The sequence below is a fragment of the Xenopus tropicalis genome, chromosome 6 (assembly GCF_000004195.4).
Source record: "Xenopus tropicalis strain Nigerian chromosome 6, UCB_Xtro_10.0, whole genome shotgun sequence".
Classification (NCBI taxonomy): domain Eukaryota; kingdom Metazoa; phylum Chordata; class Amphibia; order Anura; family Pipidae; genus Xenopus; species Xenopus tropicalis.
The window spans coordinates 116,553,150-116,565,307 of NC_030682.2; the positions used below are offsets into that span (position 1 = coordinate 116,553,150).

At 35.5% G+C, this 12,158-nt stretch overlaps 1 protein-coding gene across 3 annotated transcripts in view; it reads right to left on the reverse strand.

Moving 5' to 3' along the window:
- tox (thymocyte selection associated high mobility group box) overlaps positions 1–12,158 on the reverse strand; it is a 159,282-nt gene that overhangs the window by 50,836 nt on the left and 96,288 nt on the right. For all 3 annotated transcript variants that reach the window (XM_018095125.2, XM_012965279.3, XM_012965282.3), the window contains one exon: positions 4,126–4,368. In XM_018095125.2, the coding sequence (XP_017950614.2) occupies positions 4,126–4,368 (243 nt within the window). The remainder of the gene's footprint in view (positions 1–4,125; positions 4,369–12,158) is intronic.

The window sequence follows — 12,158 nt, forward strand, 5'->3', positions numbered from 1 at the left end:
ATTCTCCTGCTGATCTGGCTGACTACTTTTAGTAGTAACAGACAGTAGTTGACTGCCCTCAGCCTGCATTCCCCAAATCCCACAATTCCCTGCACATGTGATGTCAATAAGTAAAGAAACATCACAATGCAATGCATTGTGGGTTATGTAGTTCCAGTTTCAGTCCTTCCTCCCCTGCCAGGATTTCAAATGATGCAGAAAGAGAACTGTTTTGCAGCTGGATTTCAGCATATAAAATGCTATTTATTCAGACTTTTTAAAGGAACAGATTACAGTAATAGGTATATTAGGGGTTTCTGTTTTAAACACTGAAATGAATGAGAAAATAATGTCACATTTTAAACTATTGTTAACTCTTTAACCGTCATTAACCGATACATCACTGGTAGTTAATAAATCATGGTAATTAACAAATCAGCCCCTAAAAATTTTAGCAGACAAAATATTTGTCATTCAGTTGAGTAATTGGAAATCAGAAAGAAGAAGCAAGGGATGGGCACTCGGAACCCCTTACTGAATCTACTGTGTGCGACTTCTACTCCTTCTTGTATGGCTGATGCTGTGTACTGAAAATTCCTTTTGCATTATGCAATAGGGAATGTCTGGTTTATTACAATAATCATCTTATGCTTATTCATTTACAGTTCTACTGCCTAGATCTGCAAAGTATGAATTAACAAATGTTTATCCTGTCTGTCAACTATAATTACTGTGTATCATGCTGTCAGCTCCAAGTGCTAAGACAGTGCAACCCCTCTACTAAAAATGAATGGTAGCAAGATGTTGCTTTTAAGTCATGCTGTCATATGGATAGTTAAACTTTCAGTTTTTTTGTTTGTTTGTTGTGTCATATCCTTCTTAATCTATAGAAATGTTTTATGCAGATAAATAACATGATACTAGTACAGAAATCTAAAACTGGCATAATTTCTTCTGTTTAGACAAAGTTAAATTGAACACTGTACACCTACGTGTTTCTCTAAAGAACAATATTAAACAATTTTATCTTTCTACAGATGAATGGTAATGTTAAGCACAGAGTGTGTGAATGATGTATAATCTCAATAAAGAGCTTCAGAACCTGTTAGCACTATATAAATAAAAGATAATAACTATAATGATAATGTATGTGTACAGTGTCTTTCAATTTTAAAATAGCTCTGAAAAATATTAAGCTGCTGTTCTAATTAACAAAACAAAATCTATGGATTTTTGTTTTTGCCTACAAAGTGCAACTAGAGAAAGGAAAGAAAATCTTATAGAGGATCTCCCCTACTTTACTCTGGAAAGCTACTGCGGGAGGGAATCTGGGCCATTGCTTCAAACACCTGATTATCACTTTATGTCTGTGTCAGTGAGCAATCAAGAGCTGTTAGTTAATGTATATATATATATATAATGAGCTAATAATGTTCCTGAGGAGGGGAAGTAACTTCAACTTTCTATCTTAGTTAGCAGCACATTATACTAGAAATAAACTGTGGTCAAGGGGCATAAATCATTCAACATTGATATGGTACTGCATATTCAACTAATCTTAGGGGGCTATTTACTAACTGTCAATTTTTTTTTCCAATATGGATTTTTAGCACAAAAAAAAAGCAGTTGCAACTTTTTCGAGATTTACTGTGCGTCAAAATGGCTACAAATCTGAATCCAACAATTAAACCTGCCAAGATCATGTAGAAGTCAGTTGCAGATGTCCCTTCCCTACCCTTGATTCTTTTGTGTCTAAACTTTAGAGGTTTTGGATTGTTTTTTTATGTAACAATTCGAAAAAAAAATCGCAGTTTTCAAGTTAAAAGATTCTGAAGTTTGTGCCACCACTGACCCTCAATGTCTGCTCTTCTGCTATTGATTTATTTCGGTGCAAAAAAAGGCAGTCTAGATAAAACCACTTAGGTTGAAAGATGCTATAAGTCTATCAAGTTTAGCCACTTCAAAGTACTTTACAAACTGCTCCAAACCAAAAAACATGTTCATTAGCCACTTTTGGGGTGTATTGGTATATGTGCTAAAGTGTACAAAGTAAAGTATACACAAACTAAACATGGAGCTGTCATCTAGTACTGAATACATTAATAAATAGCTAGTGATCACTGGCTGTACAGTAGGAGAGAAGAATGCATCCATCTAGCCTGTATGAAGGGGGAGAGTATTCCTTTTATTAAAACAATTTAGTGAGTGATACTGCTTTCTTTGGTATTTCATCATTTGGGCATATTTGGTGAAAGTTTGTCCAGGAAACCAGGGTACAGTGCTCTGGAATAATATATATTACTATTGATGGTATGCACTGGGGTGCAGCAATGCCTTCTGGGTGGTTATTTGTTTCAATATTATTTCATTTTTTTAACAGCAAAATAATTATAATAGGAATAAATGGCTTGGGTGCTTTTATTTTGTCTGCTGTATCAGCTTTTTGTACATTACTGTTCAGATTGTAGCTCTGTCCATTTACATTACTTGATTGGCACTGGTATGGACCATTAACTGGGGAATGAACTGCTAAACCAAACCTACTGGAGTGTGCTGTTCCTATGTTTATTTGTATAATTAATCAACTGTCAATCAACTTTTATATAAAATACAATAGGCCGGATATGCAACTAATATTCAAATATCTTTGTCATATTACTCGGCTGATCCTTTTAGGAAGACTTTTTAAAATCCATTTTTTATGTGTTTACCTATATTTGCTGTCCCCTGTCGATATTATAAGTAATAAAACAACAATTGTTACATGCCCATAGTACAAAAAATGCATTTGTCTTTAGATCTTCTTGATTATTGCTAAAGTTCATTCTTATTCGCCATTTCTATGCTTCTATGGAAATAACATCTTTCATTCTTTTTAAGATTTTGTGTGCCATCTGTTCTGAGTGAGCAAAGTAACCCTAGCTCTTTAAAAAAATGCAATCTTTGCAAAATAAAGAACAAAAATGGAACATTCTTTCAGTATATGGCGCCACATTTTTTGTAATAGTAATAGTAAGTTTGATTCCATTATTTTCTCTGAATGGTTATTTACAGCAATTATATACACTAAAGGGGTGGCTTACCAAAATAACAACTTATCTTAATATAAAGTATTGTGGCTTTCATGTTTGCCAAAGGAGGTGCTAATCGCTATATTGGTTACGTAATGGTACAGTCTATGTTTTGGATGTCATAGCACATATTTATGTGTACGTATACTGAACAAACAAATCTAAAAGAAAAACAAAGATGTGCCTGATAATACCGTGATAAATTGTGCAAAAGAATATCTAATTATTCATTGCCTTTATTCCCCTGTCACATTGTTTAAATGCATTTCTTTTTACACAATGTGACACCCATTTCATTTCAGGCTAATGCTTGTGTTATTTGATACTGAAGTAATTACATTTGACATCATCTATTCTTTTTCTGTCCTAAAAGAGGTTCCAGGTGGGTCCCCTGTTATGTTTTATGCATGTACAGGAACAAAATGCCACAATATTTGGGGAGAAAAAAAAAACCCTCAGAAAACCAGTAATCAAATTTTTTTTTTGTAATCAGATTTTCTGCTGAGCTTTGAAAGCTGCATTATTCAATATGCTACTGGTCCTTTTCATAATGGCAACATAGTGTATTAGAAATGCAAGCTGCTTTAATATATTTCCATTTGCTGATTTGCTGTGCTCCCAATGGATCTAAGGAAAAAAAATTGCATTCATTTCATAGACCCTGAACAAAACATGTGTGTGCTGCTTGTGAAAGGGCTTTTACCAAGGTAGAAAAGAACACAACAATTAAACATTATTATTGTTTATTATTATTATTTACTGATTACTATGATTTTTTTCATGGCAACTTATCTACATATTATTCGAAGGATTTGTTTCGATACATAAAGAAAATCAATGTATATAAGGAAATTCACTTACATGAGTATAAAAACAGTGCTAAAAGCTACAAATATATGGAGCTTACTGAAATTCTACCAATACATTGCATGTTTACATGTGAGATGAATTTGGACACGTGCAACTATTTGTACTTTGTTCAGCTGTTAATATATTGTATTAATATTGGAGACATGATTTACATTAAGGGGCATATATTACTTTAAAATAGAATATTATTATTAAATTCACTTACCACTGACAAGGAGTTGGCGAGCAGAGAGCCATCTTGACCCAGCATATTGGACACTGTAATTGCTGGTAAATCCATGTTCTGAGGGTGGAATTGGAGAAGACCATTTTGATTCACTGGGTGACAGAGGGAGTGGAATCCACTTTCTGTTTCTGACAATGGCACAAGTGTATGGTCTGGCAGTGAAGGCGGTGTTATTGGTGGGATGTTAAAGTCTTCATTTTCTAGGCTCGGGCCAGGATATGACTGGAATGTAAAAAAAACAAAACAAAATAATTGCACACATATACAATCTATGAGTGTATCGTTATTATATTTACTAAAGGCACTATTCACTAAAGGCAAATATCAATCCTTATAGATTATGTTGTGTTTGGAACATCATTCTCCCCAAGGCATAACAAAGTCTGGCATAATGGCTTTCACAGAATTTCTAACAGATGTAGTTTTTCATAAGAATTTAAAGTTTAATATACATTCCTATGGCTCCATGAAGTTTCTTCAGGAGTCTTATTGCTGCTGAATATCCCTTTCAGTGAGTCTTGGGGAAGCAAATGTAATTTGCAAAAAAAAAAATCAACGTTTGATAAAAAAGCCATTACTAACACATGAAATCAATGGTTTAATATGAAATTCTGAGAAGTAAAAAGTGTTTACTCTCTATAGGTATCTTCTTATAGACTAAACACAGGGAAACTCTGCTCAATATAGCATGGCCACTGAAAGCCAGCGAACAGAAACATAAAAAAGGGATTGACAAGCACAGCCTATGCCCTTCATATTGCACATCAGTTTTATATATGCCCTTACTTTTATGATTGCCTTTCCATTTATACACTCTGGTTTCGATTTGATGTTAAGAAGACACTGAACCAAGTAAAAATTAAAAAAAAAAAACTTTATATGGATTTTTGCTGCATAAAACACAGATGATAAGGATTCTCCATGCCTAAGAGATCTTGTCTTCAAAGGGTATTGATTGGTAAAGCCTAGCAAGCATTCTACCATTTTCAGATTAAAGGCCATGGAGGAGATTTAAAATGTGAGTCTTGAATTTATTTTGAGATTCTCCTTGATTCTAAGCTTTCACATTTTCAGTGCAAGGAAATAGGCCAGCTAAGAAAAATATGGTCCCAAAATAAAAGGAATGGTTGTTTAAACATACTTTCCCACCTTGCCCACAATCAACCCTAATCACACCCTGTTACACCCAATTATGACTGAATGATTGCTAGTCCATGACATACCCTGACATTTTTGGAGCTATGCATCTGTCTGGACTCACACGGGGACCACACCCCAGACAGGACTTCCATCTGTTCCCTCCATGATACTCATTTACTACTGCTCCTGAAGTTATTTTTAGGTGAAACAGATTGGGATGATTCTGAATACCCTTACCACTGGCTATTGTGTTTGATGAGCTGATTGTGTAAATGCAATACTTTTAATATATTAATTTTTTCTATGTTTTTTTACACTATGGGAGCACAACCCTCTTTGCTTGTTATTTCAAATAAGGCTGCAAAGGAATGTGCCAAAGAGTAAATTGTGCTGCAAATAAGATATTGATGTTTTAAAGAGAACAAGTCAACAAAGTATTTCTCAGAAATGGCAGCAATCCCATTTTAATATGCAAGAAGATAACTACATTTATCTAATATTATAAAAAAAAGGTTGTAGAACTTGATTTTACAAACATTAATTGAAACAAACCATAGGGTTTTAGTTTTTTTTAATTTTTGCCTAGTACTTTTCTGCAGCATTGAAAGATTTCCATCTGTAATTTTATTAAATGGATATGCACATTGTACAGATCTCATTAAACCTATATTTTACTTTCAAAATCGTTCAAATACGAGGATAAAATGCTTCACAGAGGACACTTTGAGAAGTTTAAATAACACAAACCTTATCTTTAATTTCTGAATGGAGTACATTTATAATCACATATTTCACAGTCTCTTTTGTCTCAGCATGACTTACTGCTGATAGTTTCAGAACATAATGTATTGCGGAGGAAAACCTGGAGTCCATTCCATAAATCATCTCAACACTCAGCAAGAATTGTCCAACAGTGCCATTGATATGTTTAAGTCAATGATGCTGAAAACAACTTTTTGTCTTACTTCACGTGTTCAACAACACTAATAGATCATCTTCATTTAAAAGCACTCAGCAGGCTAATTTATCAAGTCACAGTTATCAAAACCATATTATCTGCTAGGGCAAAACTTTCTGTTTTATCTTTTTCATCAGCTTCTCTCATTTATGGATGGCCACATTTTCCCATAGGGAAAGAAAAATCTATAAAACACAATTTATACTGTATTCTTTCTAATATATTTAGGGAAAAGTGGCAAAACACAGAGATTCAATAACATCAATCATTAAGTGATGTTATTGGAGAAAATTGTACTTTTACCTCATTCGTAAAACATGTAAAATTGAAAGTGCGCAGAAAAGTCACAGTAACATGACTTTACTACAGGTATGGGATGTCTTATCTGGAAACCTGTTAACCAGAAAGCTCCAAATTACAGGAAGGCCATTTTCACACAAGTTCATTCAACCAATAATTACATTTTTAACCTGTAGTAATACCTTGCACCTTATCCCAACTAAGATATATTATTATTGGTAGCAAAACAATCCTATTGGGTTTATTTAATGTTTACATGATTTTTAGCAGACTTAATATATGGTGATCCAAACTACAGAAAGATCCCTTATCTGGAAAACTGCAGGTCCTGTGAATTCTGCATAATAGCCCCCAAGCCTGTATATGGAAAGAAATGCATTCTATATAGGGACAATATTAAATGTAAAACACAGGGGCAGATTTATTGTTGGTCAGTGTAAGAAAACACAATAGCGAGTTTTTTCAACAACAAAAAAAAGCTTGCCAGGTTTACAGTGGTCGGATCTTAACTCTTTTTTAAAATTATGATTGTGGATTGAAAAAAAATATTCTTGAAAGGAAGAACAATCAATGCCATAAATCACAAGCAAGAATAAAGTCAAGTTTCTTACATAAGTCAACTACTAGTAATTTGCCTTAACAACTCTGTTATTAATAGAACAATAGTCATTTTTTTTCTCGGAAATATACTCAAATCATTAAAAAAGATACAATTTTGAATTGTAATAAACAGGCCCCTAAGTGTTCAGCCAAACTATATCCAAACCTTTAAAATCATGTGACCCTGGGAATTTGATGTAGGTTGTAAATCCTTAGAAGGAAAGTTCCAAAGTGCTGGTGATGTAGATTATACACTTCAGGTTCCACTTGGGGTTCCAGAGCATCTGCAGCTGCACGTAGGGTTAAAAATGATGGTAATGTTTCATGTTTTGTTTAAATTTAAGGGTTAAGGTTTGCTTTCAGCTGAATCTTTTGTGAAGGATTGCGTATTCAGTCGATTCAAAAAATGTTGAATAAAGGCATCTCTATGGATTAATTAAATAGGATTTTATCTCTTTCCATGCCCATAAATTTAATTTTTAGGACACCTTTTCCTTCTTGCTTTAAATTCATTAATCAGTTTCAGCATATTGAATGTATACTTCTGTTTGTAGCAAGAGCATATTCATCCACTACCTGTAGTTTTGTTGATGCTAGAGGTCAGAGGAGAATGGGCCGACTGATTCAAGCTGATACAACCGAGGTATGCAGCAAAGCATTTGTGAAGCCACAACACGCACAACCTTGAGGCGGATGGGCTTCAACAGCAGAAGACCCCACCGGGTACCACTCATCTCCACTACAAATAGGAAAAAGAGGCTACAATTTGCACGAGCTCACCAAAATTGGACAGTTAAAGACTGGAAAAATGTTGCCTGGTCTAATGAGTCTCGATTTCTGTTGAGACATTCAAATTTGGCGTAAACAGAATGAGAACATGGATCCATCATGCCTTGTTACCACTGTGCAGGCTGGTGGTGGTGGTGTAATGGTGTGGGGGATGTTTTCTTGGCACACTTTAGGCCCCCTAGTGCCAATTGGGCATCGTTTAAATGCCACAGCCTACCTGAGCATTGTTTCTGACCATGTCCATCCCTTTATGACCACCATGTACCCATCCTCTGATGGCTACTTCCAGCAGGATAATGCACCATGTCACAAAGCTCGAATCATTTCAAATTGGTTTCTTGAACATGACAATGAGTTCACTGTACTAAATGGCCCCCACAGTCACCAGATCTCAACCCAATAGAGCATCTTTGGGATGTGGTGGAACGGGAGCTTTGTGCCCTGGATGTGCATCCCACAAATCTCAATCAACTGCAAGATGCTATCCTATCAATATGGGCCAACATTTCTAAAGAATGCTTTCAGCAGCTTGTTGAATCAATGCCACGTAGAATTAAGGCAGTTCTGAAGGCGAAAGGGGGTCAAACACCGTATTAGTATGGTGTTCCTAATAATCCTTTTGGTGTGTGTATACCAACATCAATACTAATTGTAGATATTAGTATCACAATAGCCTTGGATACTATGCTTGTTCAAGAACTCATCCAGGCCCCTCTTAAAGGCATTAACAGAATCTGCCATCACAACATCACTAGGAAGGGCAATACTTGGGTTTCCAGCACAAGTATTCTCTTGAAATCTTCCTTACAGGGGAGCACACAACATATTTTCTCCTCAACACACCTTTCACTTCAACATTGCAAGGACTGTAGCACTCCCATTCCGTAATAGTAAAACCACCTTTGTTTCACATATGGCACATATATAGCAGTGTTTCAGACTCTGCAGGTTCTTTCTCAAGCTGACAAATTTGTAAAGACAAACTGAAAACTAGGTCCATCTCTAACATACAAAAATATATTTCAAAGGTAACCTTCCCCTTTAAATACAAAAATATATTCAATAGTACATTTTAAGTTCAACTAAAGCATATTTTTAATTTTGAGTAATGAAGATGTCAAATAGGATGGTAGAGTTGTTACTTAATTAGACGGCCTATTTTTCCAGGCAGTCTTTTATTAACCATTAAAAAAAGCCAATTTTATTGCAGTGCAACAAGAGCAATTCTATAATGAATACCTCTGGGATTGTACAGACTAATCATTCCAAACTTGCACAGAAAACTGGTTTTAGTAACTAGTTCAGGCTTGCAGGACAATGTTAAATAAACTCAATAAGTACTTAGCCAAGGAGAGGTGTCTGTTAGAGATGTAGCCCTGTTTAGAGATTCACTTTGTAGTCTGAGCAAGCAAATTCAATGTACATAAATGATGAATTCAGCTCTATATTATACTGGCATTCACCAAGCAGAGAGAATATTTAATAAGAATGATTCACACACAAAAAAAAATTATGTTCAAAGATTTGAACACAAACTACTCGACTAGGTAATTGCTAGGTAAACTACATCACATAGTGATAACATGCATACAAAGTCATTGGAAAATGACAAAGGCCCATGCATTTAACCTTACAAGGACACAACACCCCCTAGATCAATATTCATACATTTCTATGGATAATTAACTTTGGGCACCTTCAGCAGTTCAAATCCAGGGTATGCATGGCTTCATGGGGAACAGTGACCATATCCTAAGGCTAATTTCCCACAGGGAGATTTAGTCGCTGCGATTTCCAAAAAGTAAGTTCCAGCAACAAGTCGCTTGTCTTTTCCTAACAAGCGAATACTAGAGATTCCACAACAGAGGGATTCTATTTCCCACAAATCCAGGCGTCATATTCCGCTCCCACAATTAGAAATTACATTCAGTACAAAGAGGAAATCACAGTGACTTCCTGCTCAGTGGGTTTTACTTTCAGCAATTCCAATAGTTTTGAATATATATTTACAACCAATTTTTGTGTACATAGCAAGTCTGCTAAAAAAAAATACACATGAAATGAACCTAAGAGAATTGTTTTGCCTCCAATAAAGATTAATTATACCTTAGTTGGCATCAAGTAGAAAGTACGGTTTAATTATTGCAGAGATAAAGGAATGATTTTTAAAAATTAGAATTGTTTGCTTAAAATGAACTATGGGAAATTGCCTCCCAATAATTCTGAGATTTCTTGATAACAGGTTTCTGGATAAGGGACCCCATACCTGTATTATATTCCCACTTTCCCATCTTAAAATAAGTAATTATAGGAGTCCCTACATGTCACAGGACACTAACCTTACAATCAACCATATCAACTAGAATACAAACTGCTGATATTAGCATACAATTTATTTCAAAAGCACATTATTATTCATGAGAAATCAACATCTCATCTGATCTAAAAACTCAAATTATACTTTACAATCAGTTATTTTCAAATTTTTAAAAGGACATTCTGGAATTATAAGCAGTGGTATTGTGTTCATATTTTATTGCGTGACCACCTTTTAGAAAGAAAATAGAAAACGCTAATATATGTATGTATGTGTATATGTGTGAATATTTATGTGTGTGCATGCATGTGTATGTGTGTTGCAGTGCATGTGTATTGCGGTGCATGTGTATACGTGTGTTCATGTCCAAGTGTATGTGTGTTGCAGTGCATGTGTGTTGCAGTGCATGTGTATTGCAGTGCATGTGTATAAGTGTGTTCATGTCCATGTGTATGTGTGTTGCAGTGCATGTGTATGTGTGTTGCAGTGCATGTGTGTTGCAGTGCATGTGTATGTGTGTTGCAGTGCATGTGTATTGCAGTGCATGTGTATTGCAGTGCATGTGTATTGCAGTGCATGTGTATACGTGTGTTCAAGTGCATGTGTATGTGTGTTGCAGTGCATGTGTATGTGTATTGCAGTGCATGTGTATTGCAGTGCATGTGTATACGTGTGTTCATGTCCATGTGTGTTGCAGTGCATGTGTATGTGTGTTGCAGTGCATGTGTATTGCAGTGCATGTGTATACGTGTGTTCATGTCCATGTGTATAGGGCTCATTTCTGTCGATACACGCAGAGTACAACTTGCACTGCAGTCAGTTGGAAGTAAAATCACTTCCAGTAAAGAAACTTGTGCTCTTTGCTCGTCCCTTTAGTTGTGCTCAGCCCTGCTCAGTCCTTTCTGCTTTCTGTTCCAAATCAGGTGCTGCTGCACCAAAAAAAAAAAAAAAAGATGCACACGTCACTCGCACAGCAACACGGGAAATTACGGCAGTGTACACTGGAAATGATGTCAGGCAGACTTTGTAGCTATTCGGCGCTAGTCTTGCAAAAATGCACGCAGTTGCATCCATTTTGGCTAATCAGACGCAATTACGATAGGCACATATTACATTAACTGCCTTATCAGCTGTGATAGATGGAAGCTTCCTAGGCCATCTGGAAAAAATGCTTCCAATAACAATGATAGAAATAACAAAAACTGCCTTTTTATTATGGAGGACAAATGCCTGGAGTCAAAGCAAATGTGCTGATCTCCACCTCTATAGTAGTATCCCTTTAACTATATATAATCTTTTAATTGAATATCCACTCAAAATGTCATTTCTTTTCTTCTTTTTTTTTTTTATACATTTTTAGCCTTTTTTATTTTCAGTTTTATAGAGTTCTGCTTGTCCTGACAGTCCAGTCATTTTATTTAACAGAGTTACCAAACCTGTTTTCTAACAAAGCCCACAGGGCAGGATAAAACATTCTTTATCTAGAATTCTACTGTTTCCAACATGTTAACAGGCATACATAGCAGCATGGATGAGATCAGCAAACCAATAGAAATGGACTAATATGCAGATCTCTAGTTCAATGGCTGGCTTGGAGAAGCCTAAGGTAGGTAGAGTTTCATAAAAACATCCACCTGCTCTGCTTTTACAAGGCTTGGACGCAAAACACCCATTACACCCTCCCCCAAAAATAGATTGCAAGAACAGATTGAATTTCTTGAGCTCAATAGCGGCACCAACACCAACCCTACTTTCACCCGCCCATTTTCAGCATTGGTTCAGCTTTGAATGTCCCTTGCTAACATTCTGTGTTATTATTTTATGCAGGTATATTTCCAAATGATTACATTGGTTGTTTTTTTGTTATTTGGGCTTGTGTCAAAGTAGAACCAGAATTGAAATATAGAT